The sequence below is a fragment of the Podarcis tiliguerta genome (genome assembly GCF_965153285.1).
Source record: "Podarcis tiliguerta genome assembly, chromosome: 10".
In the NCBI taxonomy this organism is placed as follows: domain Eukaryota; kingdom Metazoa; phylum Chordata; class Lepidosauria; order Squamata; family Lacertidae; genus Podarcis; species Podarcis tiliguerta.
Genome location: NC_139543.1, coordinates 41,410,781 through 41,436,563, shown reverse-complemented (window position 1 = coordinate 41,436,563; position 25,783 = coordinate 41,410,781). Strand labels below are relative to the sequence as shown.

At 42.2% G+C, this 25,783-nt stretch overlaps 2 protein-coding genes across 15 annotated transcripts in view; one reads left to right on the top strand and one right to left on the bottom strand.

Moving 5' to 3' along the window:
• The first annotated feature begins 1,219 nt into the window (after positions 1–1,219).
• On the top strand, positions 1,220–13,481 carry LOC310658530 (uncharacterized protein). Of its 2 annotated transcripts, XM_083400602.1 has the most exons (5): positions 1,220–1,594; positions 3,965–4,153; positions 4,389–4,545; positions 10,706–10,888; positions 12,862–13,481. In XM_083400602.1, exons 1-5 carry the CDS (start codon positions 1,417–1,419, stop codon positions 13,115–13,117), a joined length of 963 nt encoding a protein of 320 aa, XP_083256728.1. In that variant the 5' UTR covers positions 1,220–1,416; the 3' UTR covers positions 13,118–13,481. The 2 variants fall into 2 exon arrangements, with proteins under 2 accessions (XP_083256728.1, XP_083256729.1); XM_083400603.1 differs by lacking the exon at positions 10,706–10,888.
• Positions 13,482–18,469: 4,988 nt separating this feature from the next.
• The window catches only part of CNOT4 (CCR4-NOT transcription complex subunit 4), a 54,307-nt gene continuing 46,993 nt past the window's right edge, over positions 18,470–25,783 (bottom strand). For 4 of the 13 annotated variants that reach the window (XM_083400528.1, XM_083400530.1, XM_083400523.1 and 1 more), the window contains 2 exons: positions 20,541–20,753; positions 18,470–19,838 (listed from right to left, as the gene is read on the bottom strand). In XM_083400528.1, the coding sequence (XP_083256654.1) occupies positions 19,537–19,838; positions 20,541–20,753 (515 nt within the window). In that variant the 3' untranslated portion in view covers positions 18,470–19,536. The remainder of the gene's footprint in view (positions 19,839–20,540; positions 20,754–25,783) is intronic. The other 9 variants (XM_083400524.1, XM_083400531.1, XM_083400535.1 and 6 more) reach the window with 3 other exon arrangements.

Genomic DNA, 25,783 nt, shown 5'->3' with positions numbered 1-25,783 from the left:
GCTACAGCTTAGAACAGGCCAGGAGGCTCCACTCCATCACAGCCAGACGTTATGCATGTAAGGAAGCGCCCTAGAAAAAGAGGATAATAGAATCGGAAGGGACCTCAAGAGTAACCTAGTCCAACCCCCGCCCCCGCAGCTGATGAAGGATACTCATTGCTACTGCACCCCTGAAATGTCAGGGGGCCCATCCAGTCTTCACTTTAAAGCCTTTAACAAAAATAGAGTCCAATGCATCCTGAGGCCGTCTGTCCCACTGTCAAACAGGCTTGAGCTGCCAGGAGGTTCTTCCAAATGCTAAGCTGAAATCCACTTGCAATTTGAACCCACTGATTCAGGCCCTACCCTGTGGAGCAACAGAATGCAATAGCAATGGCTTCTTCACCTGGCTGGTTTCTAGCACACCCAAACATGCTTAGCATGGCAACCTGGCAATCCTTCTCTCTCTCTATCTCACAAACACACACACACACACATTTATGCTCATTGAAATTTTTGAGAATGAACAAAAACACAAGAGAACAAACAAACAAATGGTGGTGCATGATACACTGACAGAGAAAGGAAAGAAGCAAAGTGAATACTTGCAGAAAGGCCATCCATTTGCCTCCCTGCAATCCACAGTGAAGTAATTATAGTTATGGCATTAACACTCCTTATATGCAGAGAAGTCATTACAGATTATTTATCTTGAATAAGAGCACCAGCACTATTTAGCATGTATAAGAGGCCTCCCAAATGTTTTGCATGCACACTGTATTCATCGTTACCTTTATTAGCCCTGGTTTCCCCATAGGAGAAACTGGTCACTGAGCCAACACTGGAACAGGACATCATTGTATTTTATCTTGGGGGGGGGGGGGAGCATGCAAGAAAAAATGAATGTACATGCATGGTGAGGGCAGAGGAAGACAATTCAAAGAGATATTTGTGTGTGTGTGTGTGAGAGAGAGAGAGAGAGAGAGAGAGAGAGAGAGGTACCTCAGGTTACATATGCTTCAGGTTACATACACTTCAGGTTACAGGCTCCGCTAACCCAGAAATATTACCTCGGGTTAAGAACTTTGCTTCAGGATGAGAACAAAAATCATGTTCCGGCAGCACGGTGGCAGCAGGAGGCCCTATTAGCTAAAGTGGTGCTTCAGGTTAAGAACGGTTTCAGGTTAAGAACGGACCTCCGGAACGAATTAAGTACTTAACCCAAGGTACCACTGTAGGTTCCTTCAGTCTTGTAAGATTTGGTGAAATGGCAGCTGGTCTCTGGGGAACAAACAGGCTTTCCTCCTCAAGGCTTAAAGACCTCAAATCCAGCTTACTGCTGCCAGGTCAGATTTTGAGTGAAGAAGGGGAAAACATGCACACATACATTCAATATTATTGGGAGAACTCCAGGATGCCACAGCAAAGCCTCAAGATATGAAGAAGCAACCAATCCAGGAACACGCAGCCCTCTGCCTACTAGCCTGGAGTTGCCTAGAGTTTACCTTGAGTGAAGCTCTGGAATCCTTGACCACCATCCCTGCAGAGGAAGCTGGTGTAAAGAAATTTCTTAGAGATGCTGGAAATGGGACCATTGTTCAAGGCAACCTTTCAGGTACTCTGAAACGTCTTGTGTTTAAGTGTGTGTTTGTGTCCTCAGATCTTCAGCCAAAAGTCACATCTTGTGTGTCTAATACACACAACTTGCTATCGAAAGGGTATTCTTCCTACCATCGTTCAAGGGGCTCATTACTAGGTCACTCATTACTTGCCCCTTAGCATCCCGGTTTAACCACTCGGTCATATTAACTGCTACAAAACCCACAAAGTTAACTCTTAAGCGTCACTGAGGATCAAAGCTATGGATTTTTTTCTCACAGACTCAATGCACACATATAAGTGGTATGAAGAATTTAACCTACTTTAGTCCATATAAATGTTGAGGGATGTGGTGGCAATTATTCTGTGCTAGTAAATGTAAAGTACAAGTGTGTCGTTTTGTAAGCATGGTGCAAATTCACTAGGAAGCACACTATGGCATCTTCAACTATCCTGTTGGAACAGGCAGAACTACCACATATGTTCTAGATGTTCTTTGAATCTCCTCTTTTTTGAGCAAAAATATTTCTTTTATACCATGCAAAAATCAGTGCATCATTACATCTTCTCCCCTCCTGGGGGTGGGGATATTGGTAGTTTGATAAACTTTTCGGGAGGAGCAGAGCTGGTACCAAGGGGATAACATTATCTTAGGAAGAAAACTTAGGATTCGTGATTTCAGTTGTTTTCTCTGTAAGGCAATTGCAGGGAAAGGGGGCACTTGGTGGGGAATTGGTGAACAGGTCCCTCTCTCCCCCCTGCACTATGTTTATTTATTTAAAAACTGTTCATAGAAGTGTTTTTGAAGGATTTTTAAAGATCAGCAAAGTATAATAGAATGGCATAACAAACTATAAAGGAGTAGGCACAAATATGTTGTCCCCATTAGAATGAAATCGACGCACAATGTAGAAACATGTCCAGTCCAAAATTGATGAGAGGTGTATATTTATATTGATGAATTGTTGTTAATGAATGCAATGAATGGAAACCATTACATGTTAAAGACATCTGATTTAGAGAAGCCATTGATCACATGGTCCTGGTACTTCACTGAAGAACAGCCCTAAACCTTATTGAATCCTGCTTCCTCCAGTGTTATGAAGTATGACTGGTTGAAAAAGGCTTGTGATTGGGAGACAAATTACGTATCTCTATTATTTTGTTAATATTGTATGCCTGAGTCCACCAGACTGCTCTACCACAAGCTTTGAGGTCCAAGTTTTCTCCAACTCCAAAGTGAAGAAAGTTTATGCTGTGAGCCTCCCTGGGATCTATGAGAATGGGGCAGTGAACAAATTTAATAAACAAACAAACAAGCCTTAGAAGTGGCAGGTGCTTCTGGTGCACTAATTTTAATGTGGACTGAGATGAACTCTAGGCAAATTTACCTTCATGGCATATCTTTGCCAAATTTTCTTCTGGACATCTTCAGAGATCTGGCTGTCTATGTCTCTTTCCCAAACTAACCATGGCCTCTCAGTAAAGACAAACAAGTAGCCTAGCAAAAGGATGTAAGTTTGAGAAACTAAGCATTTAGCCTTAGGTGAGCTGTTTACCAGCCAGCCAGTTCCGTTGTTTTAGACTGCACACACTTACCTGGGAGCAAATTCTGTTGAACTTAGTGGGACTTACTTCTGAGTAGGCACAGAGAACTGTGTTGTCCCAGTTACACTGGATGCCAAATCCGTACTTACTGCTTAGTTTCCAGCCTGAAGGAATTTGCTAACCCTCTTATGAGCGCTGAACCATACTTACCCTCAAGAGGCAGCAAGTACAATAATGAAAAACCAGCGTTTTCCTGGGAACACTTCAGACCTCACCATGTGCCCTGATTTCCTTCCCTTGCTTTAAAATGTGGCGTATGGAGAGAAGAGATGGAATGCACAAATTCAATACATCTGGCTCTGCTTATCATGGGATGGACAGTTTGCACAGCTGAACAATACAAAACACCCACTTTTTTCAGGGACTTCTTTCATACATACAATTCAACATGAGAAGCACCAAGTTATAAGAGCCACTTTCCTGAGTCTGATTCAAAAACCTATCTAACCCAGCATAAAGTTTACCAGAGCAGCCAATCAGATATACAAGAGGGCAACAGTCCTCTCCTACTGTTGTTCTCCAGCAACCAGCATTCAAGGCTCTGATCCTGGTGCTGGCATGTAGCCATCATGACTAGTGGTCACTGATAGCCTTATCCTCCATCAATTCACCCTCTTGTGATGCCATCACATTACAGCAGCTCCCATGCAGACAAAAGCTGCTGCTGCACAAGTCACTTTGCAGAACCTCATTTGCAGTCCTGAGCTGCCAACACCATTGATTCGTACAGATGTGTTCTTCAAATAACCCATATTTAGTTTCCCTGTGTCTGTTGCAGCTCAATGCACAGCTCTCCTCCCTCCAAGCTATGGGTTTTATTATACCGAAGAGGGCTCTGGCAGCTCCCTGGGTTCAGTGGTTACATACTGGTGCAAAGAAGGCTATCAGCTTGTGGGCAAACGAAAACTGACCTGTTTGCTAGAAGGAAGCATCTTTTACTGGAGTCACCCCCCACCTCACTGTGAAGGTAAGCTACTGGTTAAACTTATTTCTGAATTGCTGGGCTTCGTATGAACAGAATATTGCGCTGTTCAAATGTGGATCAAGAAAGTATGCATCTTTTCAGATCAATCTCTCTGCAAAAATAAAGATTCTAAATGGAAAAACTAAGGCGTGAACTGGCAACATTCCAGGTGCCCTTCAGTTAATGCCATTTACAGTGTGTGACTCATAACAAGCATGCTTTGTTTTTGTCCCCTTAGTGATCCCAAAGCCCCTGGACAAAGGGTTCCGGGTGGCAGTAATCGCCTCTCTCATCAGTGGAGTGATCATTGTTACCATGTCAATCTCCTTCGCTGTTTGTTGTCTGCAAGACAGGATGTTGAGGGCAAATGAACAAAGCAGTGACACCAGAGGAGGGTAAGTATTGACTAGATTCCGCCTGTAACCTCAGTCATAGAATCATAGAATCATAGAATCATAGAGTTGGAAGAGACCACAAGGGTCATCGAGTCCAACCCCCTGCCAAGCAGGAAACACCATCAGAGCACTCCTGACATATGGTTGTCAAGCCTCTGCTTAAAGACCTCCAAAGAAGGAGACTCCACCACACTCCTTGGCAGCAAATTCCACTGTCGAACAGCTCTTACTGTCAGGAAGTTCTTCCTAATGTTTAGGTGGAATCTTCTTTCTTGTAGTTTGTATCCATTGCTCCGTGTCCGCTTCTCTGGAGCAGCAGAAAACAACCTTTCTCCCTCCTCTATGTGACATCCTTTTATATATTTGAACATGGCTATCATATCACCCCTTAACCTCCTCTTCTCCAGGCTAAACATGCCCAGCTCCTTTAGCCGATCCTCATAAGGCATTGTTTCCAGGCCTTTGACCATTTTGGTTGCCCTCCTCTGTACACGTTCTAGTTTGTCAGTGTCCTTCTTGAACTGTGGTGCCCAGAACTGGACACAGTACTCCAGGTGAGGTCTGACCAGAGCAGAATACAGTGGCACTATAACTTCCCTTGATCTAGATGCTATACTCCTATTGATGCAGCCCAGAATTGCATTGGCTTTTTTAGCTGCCGCGTCACACTGTTGGCTCATGTTAAGTTTGTGGTCAACCAAGACTCCTAGATCCTTTTCACATGTACTGCTCTCAAGCCAGGTGTCACCCATCTTGTATTTGTGCCTCTCATTTTTTTTGCCCAAGTGCAATACTTTACATTTCTCCCTGTTAAAATTCATCTTGTTTGTTTTGGCCCAGTTCTCTAATCTGTCAAGGTCGTTTTGAAGTGTGATCCTGTCTTCTGGGGTGTTAGCCACCCCTCCCAGTTTGGTGTCATCTGCAAATTTGATCAGGATGCCCTTGAGTCCATCATCCAAGTCGTTGATAAAGATGTTGAATAAGACCGGGCCCAAGACAGAACCCTGTGGCACCCCACTAGTCACTCTTCTCCAGGATGAAGAGGAACCATTGATGAGCACCCTTTGGGTCCGGTCAGTCAGCCAGTTACAAATCCACTGAGTGGTAGCATAGTCAAGACCGCATTTTACCAGCTTCTTTACAAGAATATCATGGGGCACCTTGTCAAATGCCTTGCTGAAATCAAGGTTGACTACATCCACTGCGTTCCCTTCATCTACCAGGCTTGTAATTCTGTCAAAAAATGAGATCAGGTTAGTCTGACATGACTTATTTTTCAGAAATCCATGCTGACTATTGGTGATCACAGCATTCCTTTCTAGGTGCTCACAGATTGTTTGCTTAATGATCTGCTCCAGAATCTTCCCTGGTATTGATGTTAGACTGACTGGGCGGTAATTATTTGGGTCCTCTCTTTTCCCCTTTTTGAAAATAGGGACAACATTTGCCCTCCTCCAGTCTGCCGGGACTTCGCCTGTTCTCCAGGAATTCTCAAAGATGACTGCCAGTGGTTCTGAGATCACATCTGCCAGTCAGGCCCATTCACCACCATAATTAGGCCCCCACGTGAGAAGTGACTCTACCACTAAGGCTGTTCGATGAGGAATGGCCAGATATCCAAGACATGTTTGTTTCTTAAGCATCTGCCTGTTCCACTGACTGCACTAGGAAGATTATGTTTTCAGTGTGGAGTCTTTTAGCTCTGAAAAATGTGGTTATGGAAGTTGCTTTCAGTCAGTAACTTTCCCCACGTGCATGCCAAGATCCTGTGAGAATATCGTACAGTGGTACCTCGGGTTAAGAACTTAATTTGTTCTGGAGGTCCGTTCTTAACCTGAAACTGTTCTTAACCTGAGGTACCACTTTAGCTAATGGGGCCTCCCGCCACTGCCGCGTGATTTCTGTTCTCATCCTGAAGTAAAGTTCTTAACCTGAGGTACTATTTCTGGGTTAGTGCAGTCTGTAACCTGAAGCGTCAGTAACCTGAAGCGTCTGTAACCCTAGGTACCAGTGTAATTTGCCCCTTCAGATTGGCTCTTTCTTGGCCCCAAAGCAGCAAGATGGGAAGTAGCTATTCTTACACCACCCATTTTCCCCTCATCTGTGCCCTGCAGTCTCTCTAAGTAGGAAAACACAAATTTGTCAGGGGCAGGTGTGCGCGCACACGCACACACACACACACACATTCTGATTTCTTGGATATCTCTGGTTAGGTTCATTCATCTAACTCCTGATCCTCAATAGTTTATTAAAGTTAACTCCCCTCCTCTCTCAAAAGAGCAAAATGTGGCACAGATGGTTCTCTCCTTTCCCATTCAATACTACAACACAGTGACCGGGGCACCTCTTCCATATCTCCCCCTTTAATTGTGCCCTTGCACCCTTTGATTGTTGCTTCTGAGGGAATCCACTGCTATCCCATTCCATTGGCATGTCCCCAGAAGAAAGCGCTCCATACTTAAATTGGGTAAGCATTATGTGTATGTACATGTAATGGCATGGCATGGCAGGAATGCATGGGAACATTAGGAAAGATGGTGGCTGAAACTTGGTTGAGTAATCATTGGCAGCTACAGGAGCTCAGGAAAGGGAGCAAGTCTGGGGATCAGATTGGCTTGTTGGGTTATTTGAAAAACAGTGCATTCGGCAAGAACAATATTTGTGGCAGGGAGTCGCAAGGGTGGTGGCTGATGAATTCAGCAGCCAACTACTAGGTGTTTCTAGAGCTACACCCTCACTTACATTTTGAGGTCCAGCTTCATGAGCTATTTTACCACTCCAGTGATTTAAAGCAGTTTGATCAGTTGCAAGGGCCCCACATCCCCTCCTACACTTTTTCCAGACTTGGAGAGAGGAAGGGGCAGGGCTGGGCCCTCATCCAAGAACACGTATCTTTGGGTTTTGGGTAGACCATGAAAACCAAGTTCCTTTTCTACAACCAACAAAGTTGGATTCAGTGCAATAGGCTTTCGGCAGGACATTTATTTAAGCATTTGTCCAGCGTATTATGGCGTGTAGAGAATGAAGCTCCCTCTGCTGGTTAAGAAACAGAGTCCATATGGATTTGCCATATGGATTAGGGGTATTAGAGCAGCACCACACTGCTCTTGGCTTCCTATCCCACCTTTATGGGCATAATAAATCCCACTAAGTACAGTAGGACTTCCTTCTGAGAAAATATACATAGTCCTTGTTGGTTATATGTTCCCCATGAGACAGCTATATAAATGTACAACCATCAAAATATATCATTCAAGTGCTTACCCTTTTCCTGAATACTATGCATGTATGCTCTAATAGACTCAGTCACTGCGCCAATGTAACACCTCTGGTTCCTCCCTGTAGTTTGTTTGTAGTACTCACAGAGAAGGGTCTCATATTAACCAAACCCATCACATCCCTGGTAGAATGAGGTATTTGCAAAGGATATATATATGTATATATATATATAGAGAGAGAGAGAGAGAGAGAGAGAGAGAGAGTGAGTGAGTCATGGCAAGAATGTTGTGCTCCATTTTCTGTCATGGATGCTTTGGCTGAGAATCGTGTATTCCAGGGGCTTGTACTAAATGACTCTTGAGGTCCTTTCCAACTCTACAATTCAATAATAATAATAATAATAATAATAATAATAATAATAATAATTTATTTATTTATTATTTATACCCTGCCCATCTGGCTGAGTTTCCCCAGCCACTCTGGGCGGCTTCCAATCAAGTGTTAAAAACAATACAGCATTAAATATTAAAAACCTCCCTAAACAGGGCTGCCTTCAGATGTCTTTTAAAAATATAATAGCTGCTTATTTCCTTCACATCTGAAGGGAGGGCATTCCACAGGGCTGGTGCCACTACCGAGAAGGCCCTCTGTCTGGTTCCCTGTAACCTCACTTCTTGCAATGAGGGAACCGCCAGAAGACCCTCAGTGCTGGATCTCAGTGTCCGGGCTGAATGATGGGGGTGGAGACGCTCCTTCAGGTATACAGGACCGAGGCCGTTTAGGGCTTTAAAGGTCAGCACCAACACCTTGAATTGTGCTCGGAAACGTACTGGGAGCCAATGCAGATCTCTCAGGACCGGTGTTATGTGATTTCAGCAGCCTTAAAACACTAAGGGCAGTATTCAAATATATATTTTTCTGCACTAGCACAAGATTCCCCGCTCTCCTTCCTCTGCACACACTCTGCACTCAGTGGCAGAGCTTCATGTTCTGGCATGGGGGGGGCGGAGAGCAGGCGGGGGAGTGGCTGATGTGCATCCCGGGGGTGTGGTGCGCCGCCTGCAGGGGCGTGACACCCAGTGCGGGGGGGGGGGGCAGCCGCAATAGCACCCCACCGGGATTGCGCTGCCGGGAATGGTGCGCTCCCCCCGCACCCCTCTTCCTCCGCCAGTGTCTGCACTGTCCTCAAATCTTCTCCAGGGGGGTTGGGGGAATACCCATAACAGGTTTGGCAGGGGGAAGGAAAGGGGGAGAATGTTCCTTTGTGCAAGGAGAAAACTTTGGACTGGTGGAATGTTCACTTTAGTGCTGTGTTGAATATGACCGTAAGCCTGGGAGAATTCTAGATTCTGTTGTAGTTCCATTGGTACTCTCAATCACTGGTTCTTTTTCTCTTGCATTGCAAAGTGTTACACCATGAGAGGGGTGCATTTTATCGTATATTTCTCCTGCATCAAACTTCTTCTGAGTTACTGAGCTAGTGCTGCCATCTGCAGGCCAAGGGGTCAAATCAAAAACCTTCTCTAATTTGAAGATGGGTTAGCAGGGGCTGATGGGAAATGTGGTCCAAAACAGCAGGTTGGCAGTAGGCAGGTGAAGGCAGGGCCAGGTGGTAGACAATTCGGCTTTATGTTGTTGTTTCCTGTACCACAAGAGGAGCAAACCAAAAGCCACAGACTCCAAACTATAATCCCCGCATTGAGAGTATGAAAATCACACCCCCATACATATGTGAATGCAGAATGACTAAACATCAGGAAGAACTTTCTGACAGTAAGAGCTGTTTAACCGTGAAACAGGCTCCCTCAGAATATGGTGGACTCACTTTCATTGGAGGTTTTAAGCAGAGCTTGGATGGACATCTGTCAGGGATGCATTAGTTGAGATTCCTGCATTGCAGAGGGTTGGGTTTGATGACTCTTGGGGTCCCTTCCAACTCTACGATTCTATGACAGAAATGGTGTAAAAGTGAAGGACTGGAATATGCTGTTGCCTAAGCACACAGCGTCAACTACTTGCTGTCAGACATGGTATAGATTTAAAGACTGCTTTTGTGTTTTTACTACATTTCATAAATTGGGTGTCTCCAAATACTTTCTCATTTGCGGATAGAACTCATAGCAAGGCCTGAAGGAAGCCATTTCCCACCTAAAGGGAAAACATGGGGGTGTTTGTTTGTTTGTTTGTTTGTTCAACAACTCAGTTGTTTACACCCACCAATCTGTCACTTCTTTCTAATTAATTGTAATTTTTTGGCATGTGCATTGCAGTTTTGCATTTGCCTGCATGTGTTCAAATTCTACGGGGCAGAAAAATCTTACTAGTCGTTTTGTGAAAGCAAACACTAAAGTAGTATTGAAAAAGGGCACCAGGGACCTTCTTCTGCAGCACAGTTGTCATATTGTTAAATCAGCCCTGCTGTGGTAGATGATTGCACAAGCTTCCTCTGGTTTAGTAGAAGCGATAAAAATATACCACATATCCCAAATAGACTTTTTTATTTTAGATGTACCACTGGGGGGAGGCATCCATTTGGAAAAAAAACCCGGACTAGCAGGATTTTCCAAACGAAACTCCACTTTGAAAGAACCGATTAAATGTCCCACCACAAAAACCCCTCTTAGGAGCTTAATGCTGTTAAATAGACTCTGAAGCCTGATCACATCATAGCAAAGAGAAGGAAACCTTTTGTTTTCATTTATTCACTCTTCTGGAAAGGACATTTTAACAAGAAGAACATTTCAGTGATGGTACTGATATCCAACTGAAGGAAAAGGCTAGAATCCGCAGGACAGGCACCTGAAAGAACAGGGTGCTGGACTTAACGGGCCACTGGCCTGATCCAGTAACCTCTCCTGTCCTGAAATATATGTTGCCATTGTAAACGTAGTGGATACCTTGATAAACTAGAACAAATGTAGCACATTTTCTCATATTCCAGGCAACGACCGAGAAGGAAATTCAAAGTTGGGAGAGGAAACTCTGCTAAACAGGAGATTGGGAAGAGCAGGACTCGCTTTGGGAAAATGAAGCACAATCGCAGGCTTCAGTATCGCACCTCTGCCCTCTACAGTTGCGCATACCCTGGGGCTCTGGCAGGATGCAGTAACCAGGGATTCCAAAGGTATTCCATGCCTGTACCCTGCAGTCAATTCTTCCCCTTAGGGTGGCTGTGGGCTCCACTTACAGAGCACAGCTGTCTATTTGGAGGGCTGGCAGTGAACCATCTGTTGGGCTGTCTGGTCTTAACCTGGTTTAAGAATGAAGAACCATAAGAAGGGAGAACAGGATCCAGCCCCTACACAGCAGTGCGCAAACAGGTCGCCTAGCCAGACTTTCCTAGTATGGTGAGCTGGAGTGTGCAAACATTTCGTGCAAACATCGGCTGACTTTTGTGGGAGTGCATTTCATTTTAGTGGGGGGTGTGATGTGATGTACAAGTGTTTAGCCTATCTTGCCTAGAAGCTTACACTGCATTGGTGAAACTGCTCTGTGTGTTGAAAGCTACTATCACCAATTTATGGTGTACTCACTCCCCTTCCTTTAACCAATCCTAATAGAGTCCATCCTAGATCTACTAAGGACTCCTTCACACAGCCCAGGCCTGTCTCTACTGTATTTTTTCAAGTAGACAAGTTTAAACTATCTGACCTGCTGAAGTTTTTCAAACCTTGTCTTGTATTACCATATTGATGTAGAAAAGAAGTGTCAATTAAAATTTCAGAAAACAATCTTGGGCAGTTGTTCATTCTAGAGATTGACCGTGAAGGAATCAAGTGATAGGATTAAGATCTTGAAAGTAGGTGTTCTTCCTGGTCTTGGTCCAATATTTAAGATCCTTCCATGGGAGAGGAAGAATGAGAATGTTATTTCTTTAATTCTACTCCAAATTATCAGAAGGGCTATAGTAAGTTATGCCTTTGTGCCTTTCTTTTCTCCAGACCATGGTTGGTATATTAACTCAAAGAAAATTCTTCTTCCATCTAAATCCAAGTGACTGTTCTTGCCTTATCCAAGAAATCATTGCTTAAAAGGATGGGTTGTTTGGTAACTAGTCCACAGCTGGAGCACTGCTAGCTGAAACAACTCTTTAATGTTTGACCTAAGTCAGTGCATGCTAAACTGTAACCAGATTTGTTAAATATTTCAGGGTTGTTTTTTAAAAAGAGAAATCTTTCCTTGCATATAGACACAGAAAGACAGATAGACAAGTTTTGCCCAAAAGATGAAGAGGAGCATATTGGCTTAAACCTTCTATGACTGCTGAAGGCTCCTCAGTTATCATAACCCTCAAATTATATTGTAGAAGGCTACTTTTCTTGTAATTTCACCTATTCACTGTTGAGCTGTATTGCGAGGGACCTATTATACAGAAGGGTGCTCTCAGGAGGATTTGAGAGTGCCTGGCACAATAGCCAGGAAATCTTATGGGAACAGTGTTGATCCCTGTTTACCCACAGCACACAGACCAACAATATCAACAAATGGGGCACAGCTAAAGTTATATAAAATCAGTTAAATCATGCCAAGCTCCCAATACTAAAGGCACTTCCTATTTTGAGCTACATAGCTGGAAAAGCAGCTATCTGGGATAAGGCATGGCTTGATCCTCTTCTCTGTAGGTCTTAACCGATGTTTTGAATACATAGGAGGGATTCACCAGATGAGAGTAAGGGGATCCTTCCAGATGTTGTAGGACTCTAACTCCCACCAGCCGCAGCTGGTACAGCCAAGGGCGAGGGATGATGAAAGGTGAAGTCCAAACATCTGGAGGACCAAAGCACAGTGCTGAACACCAAGCTGGCAGGTTCAGTTCTCATATGGGACAGATGCATATTCCTGCATTGCAGGACTAGATGATACACAGGGTCCCTTCCAACTCTACAGTTCTATGATCCACACAGCAGGTGATTCAAATGTCCTTCTAAGCAGCAAATGACACTTTCACAGACTGGGGAGAGTGAAACTCATAATGTCACAAAAGCATGATCATTATGTTCCAGTGGCCCTTTAGTCGTAGAACATTTTGTTCAGAGTGATTTTGATTACTGCCCAACACCTCTCACCATCTCTTTTACTGTGTTCCATTTCTAATAGGAGCCAGGAGAATCTGCAGAAATGGGCACCGCAAAGCTTATGCTCCGAAATCCACATCTTCCCACAGGTTGTTCTGAAGCCAGGAACTGCCCCATCTGCCTCCATGTTCGTTCATTTGCTTCAGAAACCAGGAGACGCCCCCTTGAACGTGAAACCTTGCCATCGCAATCTCCCCCAAGCCTTGCCTTCCGTTTATTATAGAAGATCTGAAGGACTGAACCCTTTGAATAAGACGGCACTTTGGAATCCAAGATAAATCGCTTTGCAATGAACCAACAGCAATGCACTCATGTGGGAACTGACTTCTTGCTCTTTTATGGCATACATAGCCCATTTATGAAACCTGTCATTATCGGTCAGTTTATGTAAAATACAATAGAGAAAACATGTATAATCTGAAGCATGCAACCCTATGATATAGGCTGCTGGTTCAAAACTGAAACATACTACTGAAAATGTACCATCTACTCGGGTAACAGTGGGAGCTCTAAAAAGGAAAAGTGAGTTTTAACATTTATTTTATTTCAAGGCATAGGTTCATAGCCCTATTATTTAGTAAAGTGTTTCTTCTGTAGCCAGGTGGACAACTTGACAGAATAAAGCCACAACCTTTTATGTCATCTCTAGTCTTATTCACTGAGGAAGTAGGAAACAGATTGAATGTTATTTCTCAACAGAATACATGACTAGATCTACAGAATTCCTACACAATCAAAGTGATTTATTGAGAAGTAATACCATGGGGCAGTATGCAACTAAATACCGTATTTTTCGCCCTATAAGACGCACTTTTTCCCCTCCAAAAATGAAGGGGAAATCTGGGTGCGTCTTATGGGGCGAATGCAGGCATCGCGGACCTCTCCGCCAGCAGCGGGAGCGCTCCCGCTGCTGGCGGAGAGGTGCCTGCATGCCGAAGCCTGCGCGCGCTGAGCTCAGCGCGCCCAGGCTTCGCGGACCTCTCCGCTAGCAGCGGGAACGCTCCCGCTGCTGGCGGAGAGGTGCCTGCATGCCGAAGCCTGCGCGCGCTGAGCTCAGCGCGCCCAGGCTTCGCGGACCTCTCCGCTAGCAGCGGGAACGCTCCCGCTGCTGGCGGAGAGGTGCCTGCATGCCGAAGCCTGCGCGCGCTGAGCTCAGCGCGCCCAGGCTTCGCGGACCTCTCCGCTAGCAGCGGGAGCCAGCACTGGGCTCCCACGGCTTGCAGAGAGCTGCCTGTTTGGGGGCTGGGGTCGGGGGAAGCTCGGGCTTCCCCAACCCCGCGCCTGGGGGGGAAATAATTTTTTTCCTTTATTTCCCCCCCAAAAAACTAGGTGCGTCTTATGGGACGGTGCGTCCTATAGGGCGAAAAATACGGTACTTCTCCTAGTGCAAGCACCTCTGGCTGGGCAATGGAAGTTCATCTTCTTCTCCTTCCCCTGTGTACCCCCTAAATATGTACATGGTACCTTGGAAGTTGAATGGAATCTGTTCCAGAACTCCATTCGACTTCCAAAACATTTGAAAAACAAGGCGTGGCTTCCGATTGGCTGCAGGAAGGTTTGGGTTCCAAAGAACATTCGCAAACCGGAAGACTCACTTCCAGGTTTGTGGCATTTGGGAGCCAAAACAGTAGACTCGCAAGGCATTTGGGATCCAAGGTACGACTGTACTGGAGACACAAGGGGCAGATGGAGATGGAAGAGGGGCAATTCTGTTGCATAGTTAGAAGTGCTTGAGCTAGCTACCCTGTTTAGTTTGATACCACTCAATGGTTTAGTAATACTGGTGATTGCAAGCCATATGACAAATACAAGATGTCTCAAAGTTCAGACATATTCATTCTGAGATCTGTGACCAGCAACAGATAAGTGACATTATTACGCCTCAGTTGTTAGTTTCTCTTGATGTCTGGCTTGTCATAAGTCCCTTACATTATGCTGAGATTATGTTGTCTCACCTGGCGCATACAAGTGAGAACACTCCTAGGGATCCTGACAACATTGCTGCAGATATGCATCAGCATCTGGGCTGCCCCACAGAATTGCCACCACCAAGGGAACTCTAGCTGAAACTGATAAGTACTTTATCTTCTGCCTCCCTCCTCCCAAAAATGAATGTAGGAAGCTGGGGCTCAAGGGTGCTACAAGGGAACTGCACATACCAAGATGCTGCCAAACCTTGTAATTCCATACTCCCATAAAATGGGGCATGTCATTGATTTCCTCTCCCCACCCTCAGCAAAACAACATAAGAAGCCAAGTAAGCCATAAAAAGAAACCAGGGAGGGGTGTCTACAAATTTGCACAAAACCAGATAGCTGTGTTGGTCTATTGGAGGCAAAACCAAAAGACACAGAAGCTACCTTATTTAGGATCAACCAAAACTCACAAGCAGTTTTTCAAGTTCTTCAGATCTCTTATTCAGGCAGGAATTTTAAATAAAAGGTGACAGGGTGGGGAGGAGAAAATGTAGGGCAAATTGTTAAGGCCCAAAGTCATAAGATGGGGACAGGAAAAGATGCACAGACAGATTAGTTTCTGCTATATATTGATTCAGGCTGCACCAAGGACAACTGGGAGAAAGGGGTAGTAATGACTGTTGCGCAATGACATTTCACTAAAAGCAGAAACGTAACTGGTATAAGAATTAGCGTGGTACCTTGCTACATCCTCAAGGAAAGTCCCTATTGAGATCATCTGCTAAAGAAGGGGTGGGGACATTATCACCCTCTAGATCTTGGTGAACTACAACTCCCATCATCCCTGAGACTTTATATACTGCTTAATCATTAGCATTCCTAAGCAGTGCACATGAAAATGAACCATACACAAAACAAATTCAACCAGCAAAAACCTGAACACTTATGATGCCCACTGTAAAAAGAAAGTCTTTGTTACATGCCTGAAGTTCAGTAAGGAGCGTGTCTTTCTAATCTCAGTAGGGAGAGGCTGCCAAAGGCTTGCACTGACAACGCTCAATGTTTGCTGTGCTGTGCTTACTGGGGCTAAATTGAGTTTTAGTTCAGCAACATTAGTAGGGCCAAAAGTATCCCACTCCTGAACTAGAGATCACTTAAAACCAGAGATGGTAATAATGGTAACGTATTTATATTCAAGATGATGGATCTGACAGGGTACATTTGCTACAGTTAGAAAAATTGCATTTGAGACACACAGTCCAAGACATCTCTATTGCTGGGGAATACAGCACCTCACTAGCAGCAAGCTCAGAGCAAGTTTAAACACAGAGAGAATCCAGATGTGTGGAGAGCCTTCCTTTCACACACTTCAACTGGCAGGGGAGAAGGCCATTTTCAACAGCAACTAGGAACTTATCTACATTTGCAGAATGCAAGCTATATACAACACACGAAGCAACCTTGTGTGAGGAGTCACATCTACACAAAGTGACTAAGCATTTGCCTTAGGGAGCAAAAATTATCTAGGATGCAGCTGAACAGGTCCCTGCATTTCAACCCCTTCAGACACAGAATTTGAAATTCTGAAATTCACATTGTCTTAATGCAATAGAATGTTTATCATTTATGTTAATGCATTTTACTTGGTTACTTTTTAATCTCTGGGCCCAGAAAACAACTCATACCAAACCATGCATTGCGGGCAACAAGTGGAATTGTAGGACTTGGTTAAATACCTATATTTTCCAGAGTGATGTAGAATCCATTCATCATCTACTGGATGTACCACCATCTTTCTATAATTGAACTAAAACGGGTGTCATCCATTCCTTTCAAATCTATATACAGATTGATGTAGTCGGAGGAGAAAATGTACATCCTAAATTTAGGTATAAAGCAATAAACAAAAGCAGGGGCCAAAAAATAATAATTCTGGTAATACCAAGCAAGTCAATTGGTGTGTAGATCAATTGCAGCTAAACAAACATGGAAGTTGTTATACACAGTATGTATCAAATGCTTATGCATTCATTATGCAAGGATTATTCTACATAAACTCAGTTTTCTAGTAAACTCTATTGTCAGTGCTAGTTCATTAGTAATCTAAGATTACATGGCTTTTTCTAAACATCTTCAATGGCTCTATGGCTGCAAGGCACAAGTGACCATACTGGATAAAATGTTTTGGAACTCGTAAAGAAAGCTTATTTTGAATATCCAGTATATTTGCTAATTTTATAGCTTGAATATCAAAGCTTGAATAGGAAAGACTCTGTATGTGCAGATGCACACACACACACAAATTCTAAGTGCCCAAATGCTTCACACATTCTCAGTAGTCTTTACAACAGGCTGAGAACTTTGAGTATTATCCCCATTATAGAAGATGGAATCAGATGCTAATGCCTAACAGCTTGTTTTAAGTCCACACAAAGTGTTTCGTGGCTGAAAGTCTGATCTGAACCAGAGACTTTCTTTAACTTGTGGCCTGTGCGATTCAACACTGTACATGCACTGAGATAGAATATTGTATTCAAGAAAAATGTTCAGAAAAATGAATGTCATTACAAAAGTTAGACCTCCTGTATATAAATTGTATAGACCGAATTAAAAATGTAAACTACAGAAATGCCTGGGTTTTAAATGTTAAAATTTTCTCAAAAAGGCACACAATATGCAAATCTTATTTTCACACGGTGAGTACATACCAACTTTAAACTTTGCCATAACTAGAGGTAGCCCTCATCTTAGAGGTGGATAATGGTGGCATGCCCTATAGAGCTCTAACTATGCTCTATAGGACATGCCATCCTGATATAAAACAATATATTCCCCATAACATAAAGGCTGGGCTGACTCCAAGGTAAGATTTCAGCCTTTGTTAGAATTAAGTGGGATCCAAAATGCAAGATGTATATTTTTATGTAGGATTATCAGACACATATGCAATCTCACTTTAGAATTTATGGATTAAAACAATACATAAAACTGCTTCACTCTTGCTTTCTCCTGGGGTGAAACTGGAAGCATTAAAAATGGTTTATTTGGCCTTGGAACAAACTATATAGATGTCCTTGTGCTGCCTTCAAGTCCTTCCCCTTCCATCCTGCTTTCTGGGTTTGGAGAGAACCCTTTAAACAGAATTTCCTGGTTTGGAAGTTGTGGTTTAAGCAGCCTACATTATCAGACCAGGATTATGTCTAAACCAGGCTGCTGTGATGGAAGGCATTATTTTATTGTTTACAGCACAAAGGGCACACTGATTTTCTGAACTCAAATAACCAGAAATTGAACTTTCTTCTGAATATATTAACCCTATTTCTCGGTGTATTTTAAATGCATATGTGCAGTTCCATGTAATAATCAACAGTCAGCAGTGTGCAAAAAGTGGGAATATACAGGACACAATCTCATAAATATTTTTGGTCTATGTAACCCCCCATATGCAATATACACTAAACAATTTTGTAACCCCCTTTGGAAATTCCCCTAAATTTAAAAACTCTGGAGACAGTACTGCCAAAAAGCAGGATGTTAACTGAGTAAAATACAGTAAAGCTGGGCAAGATATGGCACAGAAAAGCTAATGTTGGCACTAGGGCAGAGAGGGCAACAGTCCAATGGGGCATGCACAGCAGCATGTTTTCTGCCAAACCCATCACATGAACTGACAAAAATGAGCACAAAATCAAAGAAGGAGAACTCACAAAAAGCTGTCATCAAGTTTTCTGTTTTATTTAAGATTTTAGTTTTAATTCTGAAGAAAGAGGTACATTTCCTTGTTTTTAGTTTTAGAGTCAGGTTATAACCATGTTTAATTTTATCTGTTTCTCTTTTCCTGTCTTTCAATACTGCACAAACGTCCAGAAACTACAAGGTTAAGTAAAAGCTGCAGGCAGAGGTCGTCAAAGGTTGCGCTCCTGATGGTGATCATGTGGCCCCAATGCAGTGCTATCCCAGAGTGCCTTAATCAGGTGATTTTTTAAAAAAAAGAAAAGAAAAAAAAGAAAGAGAGACTGACAAGGAGACAGAAAGACTGAAGTAAATATCACTCGTGTTTCAGCTGCTTATAATTATATCATGTATATGCTAGGTATTAAATCTGTGAATATTTTTAAAACATTACGTTTACTTGAAATCTAAAGCCAAAATTTTAAAATATCCCTCTGTTAAACCACTTCTTAGGAACAAGGCAACATGTCAGTTTATTTCAACAGGCAAACTGTCCTTCAACCCACTTCATGACAAATCTTACTGACAACACTGTCCTACCCTCCCAAACAGGGGGTGGGGGGCTATCTCCCTGCATACTGACACACAGAATGCAAAATAAATGCCAGGCCACTGGTTTTCCCCCCTATACCTTGAATCTCTCATTTAAATTAAACTGCTTTTACATCGCTGCATTTGATTCTGAATTTTATATTATTTCCCCCTACTTGACATTTTCTGCTAGGCTAACGTAATTCCGTGCAAAAGATTTATGAAAATAATATTTTCCTTTTTATGCACTTTTGATTTCTCTCTCTCTTTTTTCTTTGTGTGTTTAAAGAAAATTCATCAGTGTGTTTCAAACACTGGCTTAGCAGAATCTTAAAATAAAATTAAAAAAAGAGATATGGTTATGACCCTGTGATTGCATTGCATTTGGAGGCTGGTGGGGAAGAGTTTTGATCAGGAACTGGATTCTTCAGAAAGAAAGATGTGGAGGAGGGACCATGGGGGGGTGTAGGAAGTCTGGGTGGGGCAATTCCTGCATTTCTAATGTTTTTGAACTTTTCCTAATGACGATCCAGCGCTGAGCTCTGTAGTAGATCTGTGGGGGTTTTACTGGGGGGTCTGAAAGCTGTCTGGAAGCCTGGGGGAGGAGAGTGAAAACTGGCGGGGTTTGAAGGTGGGGAGTAAGGATTCCAACTGGCTCTGTGCAGAGGAATCTGTGTGCTGAAGGGGTTACTGTGGGGGGTCTGTGTCGGGGCAGCACTGGGGCCATCCATCTCTGTGAGAGCCTGAAGAGATTTTAGCCAGTGTGGCGGATTGTCGTCTTGAAGGGTGTCTAAACTGTTTCCAGCGGAGGCTGGGATACCTAGGAAGAAGAGAAAACATAGGAGGAGAAAGAGGTTAAGTCAGAGCAAGCAAGAACATCAAATGTGAAGTAGGTCAGCTTAAACCTAACCAATGGCAATGGTAAGAAAACATTATTAGTTTGTACAAAGGACTGTTATAACCATGTTCCAGACAAAACAGTAGTTGAGTTTTCACAAGAAACATTTGCCCCTTGGAAAACTTTTCACGCTTTCTACAACATTCTTCCAGAGATTTATTCACAATCTAGCTCTACCAGATACCATATGATCCTCTACTTTTTTTTCCAAATCATGCTTTAGCCTTTAAAAGGGAAACACAAATAGCCTTATAAGAGAGCTTTATAAACAAGTGGAGTATGTTCCTTTTTAATGAAAAAGAGTCCAGTTAATGTATCAGTGCCTAAGGAATTTCATTGCACAGAACTGGCAAGCCATTAGATCACAGGGCAACCTACTAAAGTCTAAGGATGTATTGGGAAGACGCTGAACATGCAACAGATATTGGGATGGAGGGGGCTAATGCCTGGTTTTTCCCTAAAAAGATGCTTGGACCTCTAGAAAGTTTGGTGGATGGAAGCTGGAAGAGACCACCGCATAGAGTTGCTTTTTCTTTCTTTCTTCCAAAAAAAAGCATTGATTAATTTGTGCAAAATATGCACTTGGTAATTCTCAGTGGAGCTGAAGGAGCGAGAAATCGTTACCTGTGATGATTGCGGGGTCCATCCAGCTGCCAGGGCTGTCCCAATTCAGGCTGTCGGTGGTGGCAGTGTTGGATGTTGGTACACTGTGGTTGGCGTTGGAGGGGGAAGTAGCATTGGGCAGTCCACCAAAGTTGATGTTAATGTTCGGTAGAAGTGCCCTTAGCCCGTCCTGCCATTCCTTCATATTTAAACTCTCTACAGAACTGTTGTTGTCTGGGAGATTTATCAACAAAAAAGAAAAAAGAAAATGAAAGATAGAAAATAAAAAGCTGAAGTTAGAAACAGATGCTGTTTTTAGTGAAAGATGGTGGTTCTCTAAGCATTTAACACTGATTCCCTATCAAGAGAATGGGGCAATGATGATAAATCAAGATGAAGCTTGAATGTTGGGCTGCCATAGTACGCACTATTACTTAAGCATGTGATGGAGAAAAGTCCTTCCCCATGAAAATCAGGGTTGAAACCACAATGGTTAAAACACACTGATTTTCATTACTAGCAAGAAAAAAACACAACATCTTCAGATGAAAGCTCCCATTGTCCAATGACAAGATCTCTCTAGATTTACCAAAGAAGTTCTAACAGCTTCCTACTGAAGAAGATGCAAGACAATGCTACAGAATCTGAACAGGGTTAGAGAATTGTGAAAACTTTATACATCACTTGTACTTTGTCAGAGGTAGGGAGAACCTGTTTTAGCACAGAGACTCTGAAGAAAAAGGAAATCCCTAAGTCTTTTCAGATGAATTCCAACCTGCTCTGAAGTTATGAATGACACACTAAAGAACCACACTCATATACAGGACTACTAGCTTCAGTCTCTCTAAGGGAAGAGAAATGACCAGTACTAAATCGTTACTCTACTAATATTAGAAATATTAGGAATATTTGTATGGCATTCCTTGAACTCCAGTCAAACACACAACTAAGACTTCAAGTCTTCGAGAATTCATAACCAGAAGATATGACTAGCTCACTTTTACAAAGGACCAGGCAAAGTTTATGGAGAATAGGCCTATCAACAGTTGCTAGTTGTGATAACTAAATGGCACTTTGATGTCCGGTGGCAGTACCCCTCTGAGTATTAGATCCTGGAAGCATTAGATTCAGAGGTAACTAGGTAGACACTGTTAACAAAAGAATGCTTGACTACATGAATCCTAGGACACAGCAGCTTATTCCCATTATAAAATTATGTTTTTAAAAACTGTTGATTACACATCCAAATTCTATAAAAGGTTTAATCAACAAAAAAGTTAAGCTGGACATGACACGTGTATTTAGAAAAACAGAATGTTGAAAAATTTTTGCAAGGAGAAATATGATCATTTGATTTGTGAATTTCCATACAGAGACTAAGATGGTCATCTATTGTTCAACTACCACTAATTCCCAATTTATTTGAGCTTTCTTGTTCTGCTGATCTCTGTAGGTATGTTATTTCAGTTCTATGTTTAAACACCTACAAGTGACTGAGATGGGTTTCATCTGCTGGTGAAACACGAGGAAGTAACTTGTTGATTCCCCTTTGGCCTGAAGGCTCCAGCACCACCTCCCATGCTGTTCTGGAGGGTTCTCCAATCACATGGAGCAGGTGGGTTTTTTTGTTTTTGTTTTTTGGAGGACACAAGCAGCTGAAGGGGAAGCAGGCAACTGAAAAGTCATCTCCCCCTCTTCCACCAGAACAAATGTCTCGTGAGTGGGACTCTGCTTAGGTAGTGGGTCTTGCAGGCATTAGCCAAGTCTGGATCCAAACCAGAATTTGAAAATAAAATAAATGCTGCAACTGTTTTTAAGTTGTCATATTTGTTTGGATACTTAAAGTGACAAATCCTCATCTTTGGTAAGACAGATTTTTTTTTTTTTGGGGGGGGGGGGGGAATACAAAGTAAGGATTAATTACTTGATAATACTTTCTAGAACTAGTGATCCAGAGTCACCTTTCTTCTCTTGTGAACAGCATTTGGACAGAGTACACAGCCTTTCTATAACTGATTGAACATCCTCAAGAATCATGAGACAGATTTCAATCTATATCTGTAAAAAGGTCCACTATTAAAAGCATTTACCCAAGCTATGTCTGACAAGAAGATTGTCTATATTCCTTTGGGGGGGGGGTCTAACTATGTACCGATGAGGACATGCTCATGAAGGCCTTTCCAGATATACAGTTAAGAGCTGGTCTGAAATGGGAGTCAAGAGAGAAATGGGAAAAGAGCAAACAAGCAAGAGGAGCAATGTTTATCACTCACCGCCCATTGAAGTTACAACTATTGCAGCCTTCAAATCACAAACCAAGGGTACATAACTGCCCTTCCACAAGAAGCAAACTTTAAAAGCAAAACCTGAAAGGTGACGTGGGGTATTGTGAAAATGACCACAGTTTAGAGTCAAATCAATTGCAAAATAAGTGAAAATGGTCTGCCATAGGCAGAGGATTACTGCGTGGACAGTAATTTATTTAAATGGGGTCAATATTTAACAAACAAGTTATCCTGGAGGCTGTTCAAGTCATGGGAAAGAAGAAGTGGACTACCAAGCACTGAAAGGCAAACGGCACCCATCTCAGAGAGTGAAATAATTTGGGTTGCTCAATATTTGTTGTTAGTAAACCAATGAAAGCTATTTTAGCTTAGTATCGGTGTGTAAGAGTAAGCACAAAAATTGTGACCTCTCAGCTACCGCTGCAAAGGAACTGTTGCGTGAAACAGGCGGTCTACACTACTTATCGCTTCAGGGCTAAACCAAAGCAGTAAGGTTGTCCTCAACTACTGACAAATACTTCTCAAATACTGAAAAGTGCTCAAAAAAGCAGCCTCTAGGCTTTGGGAGATGCACTGTGCACTCAATTAGGTATCTGGTGTAGATATAATACTCCCAGTTTGCTATCTACCATTAACCAAATAAGGAGTGGGCAGGCAGGTTCTCTCTCCCCTCTCCATCCTTTCCTTCTGCAGCATGAATTCCCTCTGTCCTTCCCCTGCTGACCTTAACCACATTAATTCAGCAGAAACATTAATTGCTACACAGGAATATGGTTTCAGGCTCAGAATTTAGCTTACTGAGAACCTTGGCTTCTTTGTTTTTACCGCAAGGGTTGGAGCGTATGTGATCAATGACTTGTGAAAGCTCAGAAACCAAATATAGTATTATGTTTAATTTCTTTATTCTACACCTCTTCACAAAGGAGCCCAGGGTGACAATATGGCTGCATAATATTTCTAGTGAGGTAGAGTGGGGGCTTGAGGGCTCCTCACTGGTCCTGGCCTCTCCTCAAATGGTTAGGAGCAGATAAATGATAGAAACGAAACAAGGTGAAAGGGAAATGCATAATAGAGGTTGCAGAATTCAGAAAGGGTTACCCTAGTTCAGCAACTTTTTTTCTTCTTAAGTATTTAAGACAGGCCTCCCCAAACTCCCTGACCACTGGTCCTGTTACTGTAGATAGGGATGATGGGAGTTGTAGTCCCAAAACAGCTGGACGGCCGAGTTTGGGGATGCCTGATTTAAGAGTACATATAGCCCTGTGCTCAAGTACTTGACTCTGGGATTGGCTAACTCAGGCACAGTCCTCCTTGAAACCTCAACTACACAAGAGATAGTGTTATAACGGCATCCTTCCCACAAAGACCTACATTCAGCTGTCAGTAGGATATTAAGGTGAGGGACTTCCACATATTGTCGGACTCAAACCGGCCAAGCAGTCAGGGATGGTGGGACTGTCTTCTGTTAACCTGTTCTGTGTAAAACTAAGAAACTGTCATAAGGAAAGGCTATACTGCCTATATGGAATAGCTTTTGTTTATCAGCCAAGTTCAATATTGCAAAAGCAAAAAAATACATAGTGAGGCTTTGGTATTATTCAAATATATTTTATTAACCTGCATTCTAAGTACTGAACTAAAAAAATATTTAACTGGATTATCTTTGACTTTAAGCAATATTGTCCTTAAATATTAATTCTGCCCCCAGTGTTTGTTCTTCCCCTTCTCCTGAGGTAGGTAAAGAGAAAGAGGGTATTCAAATTTTAGTAAGAGGGGAGTTATATTCCTTTATAAACCAGAATGGAATCTGAGCCACAATGCAGAATAGGTGATATTTAGGGCAGCTCAACTTTTAAACAGGGTAAGTACTGTCAATGTTGTATTTACTCTTATGAAATGGGTGTGATGTGAGAAATGTGTAATCCACAAATGCATGATGTGATACTGATTTGTCACTTTTGCAACTGCTAAGCAAAAATGTTTTTTCTAGCAGCATCTCTGTAATTTGTCACTTGTTCAGAAGTCACCTATGTTACAGAAATACCACATGAATTTCAGGCAGATGCGCATCACCAACTTTCAAAAAATGTATCTGCTATAAAGTGATGAATATAAGAAAAGGCAATGGGCTAGATAAAGGAATCCTTGCTAATATGATCGCAGAACAAGTTTACTAATAAAAAGTAGCTGTTGACACACAAAATGGTGGTGTTCTAACATCACAACAACATGGTTTATTGTGACATGAATGAGCCAGAAGTCTTGGAAAACATTTACCTTTAACTAGTCACAAATTCCTAATTCATCTGAACCAAGGAATACCGGTTTAACACAAACTATGGTCAGTTGCAAAACCACCCAGTTTCAAACCATGGCTTATGATGCTAGCTTATTTAAATTATAGTTACTTTAAATGAGAGAGACAGAGGATAAATACTTTAATGAATGAAATCCATTTTTGCATCAATGAAAACACAAAGAAATGAAAGACGGCATTTGTTTTGTTTCCTTGTAAATTAGGCTTAAGGAAGAAATGTACAATCTTGAAAATGAATATGAGTACCTGAACTTCAATAAGTGAAATCAAACCTTATTATTGAAATATTTTAAAACTAAATGCTTCCCGTGTTTTAACAAACTGTTCTTGATCAAGTAGTTAAGAAATTAAGCTGATGCAATTAATTAAATGAAGATTAGCAACAGTGGTTTTTATATTGTTATAAAATTGACATTCTTCAACTGAAGTGTATAGGGCATATTTAACCAAGTCATTCTCAGAGTAGACTCACTGACATGGATATGACTAACTTAAGTCCACTGATTTCAGTGGGTCTGAGTATGACTTAATCTGATACCATCCTATTTTTAGAATACTTAAATTTCCTTTGACTAATTGTATCTTTAATAAATATAATTCAAACATAATCTGCACCAATATATTAATATTTCAATATTAATTATCATGTAGCCTCACCTTGT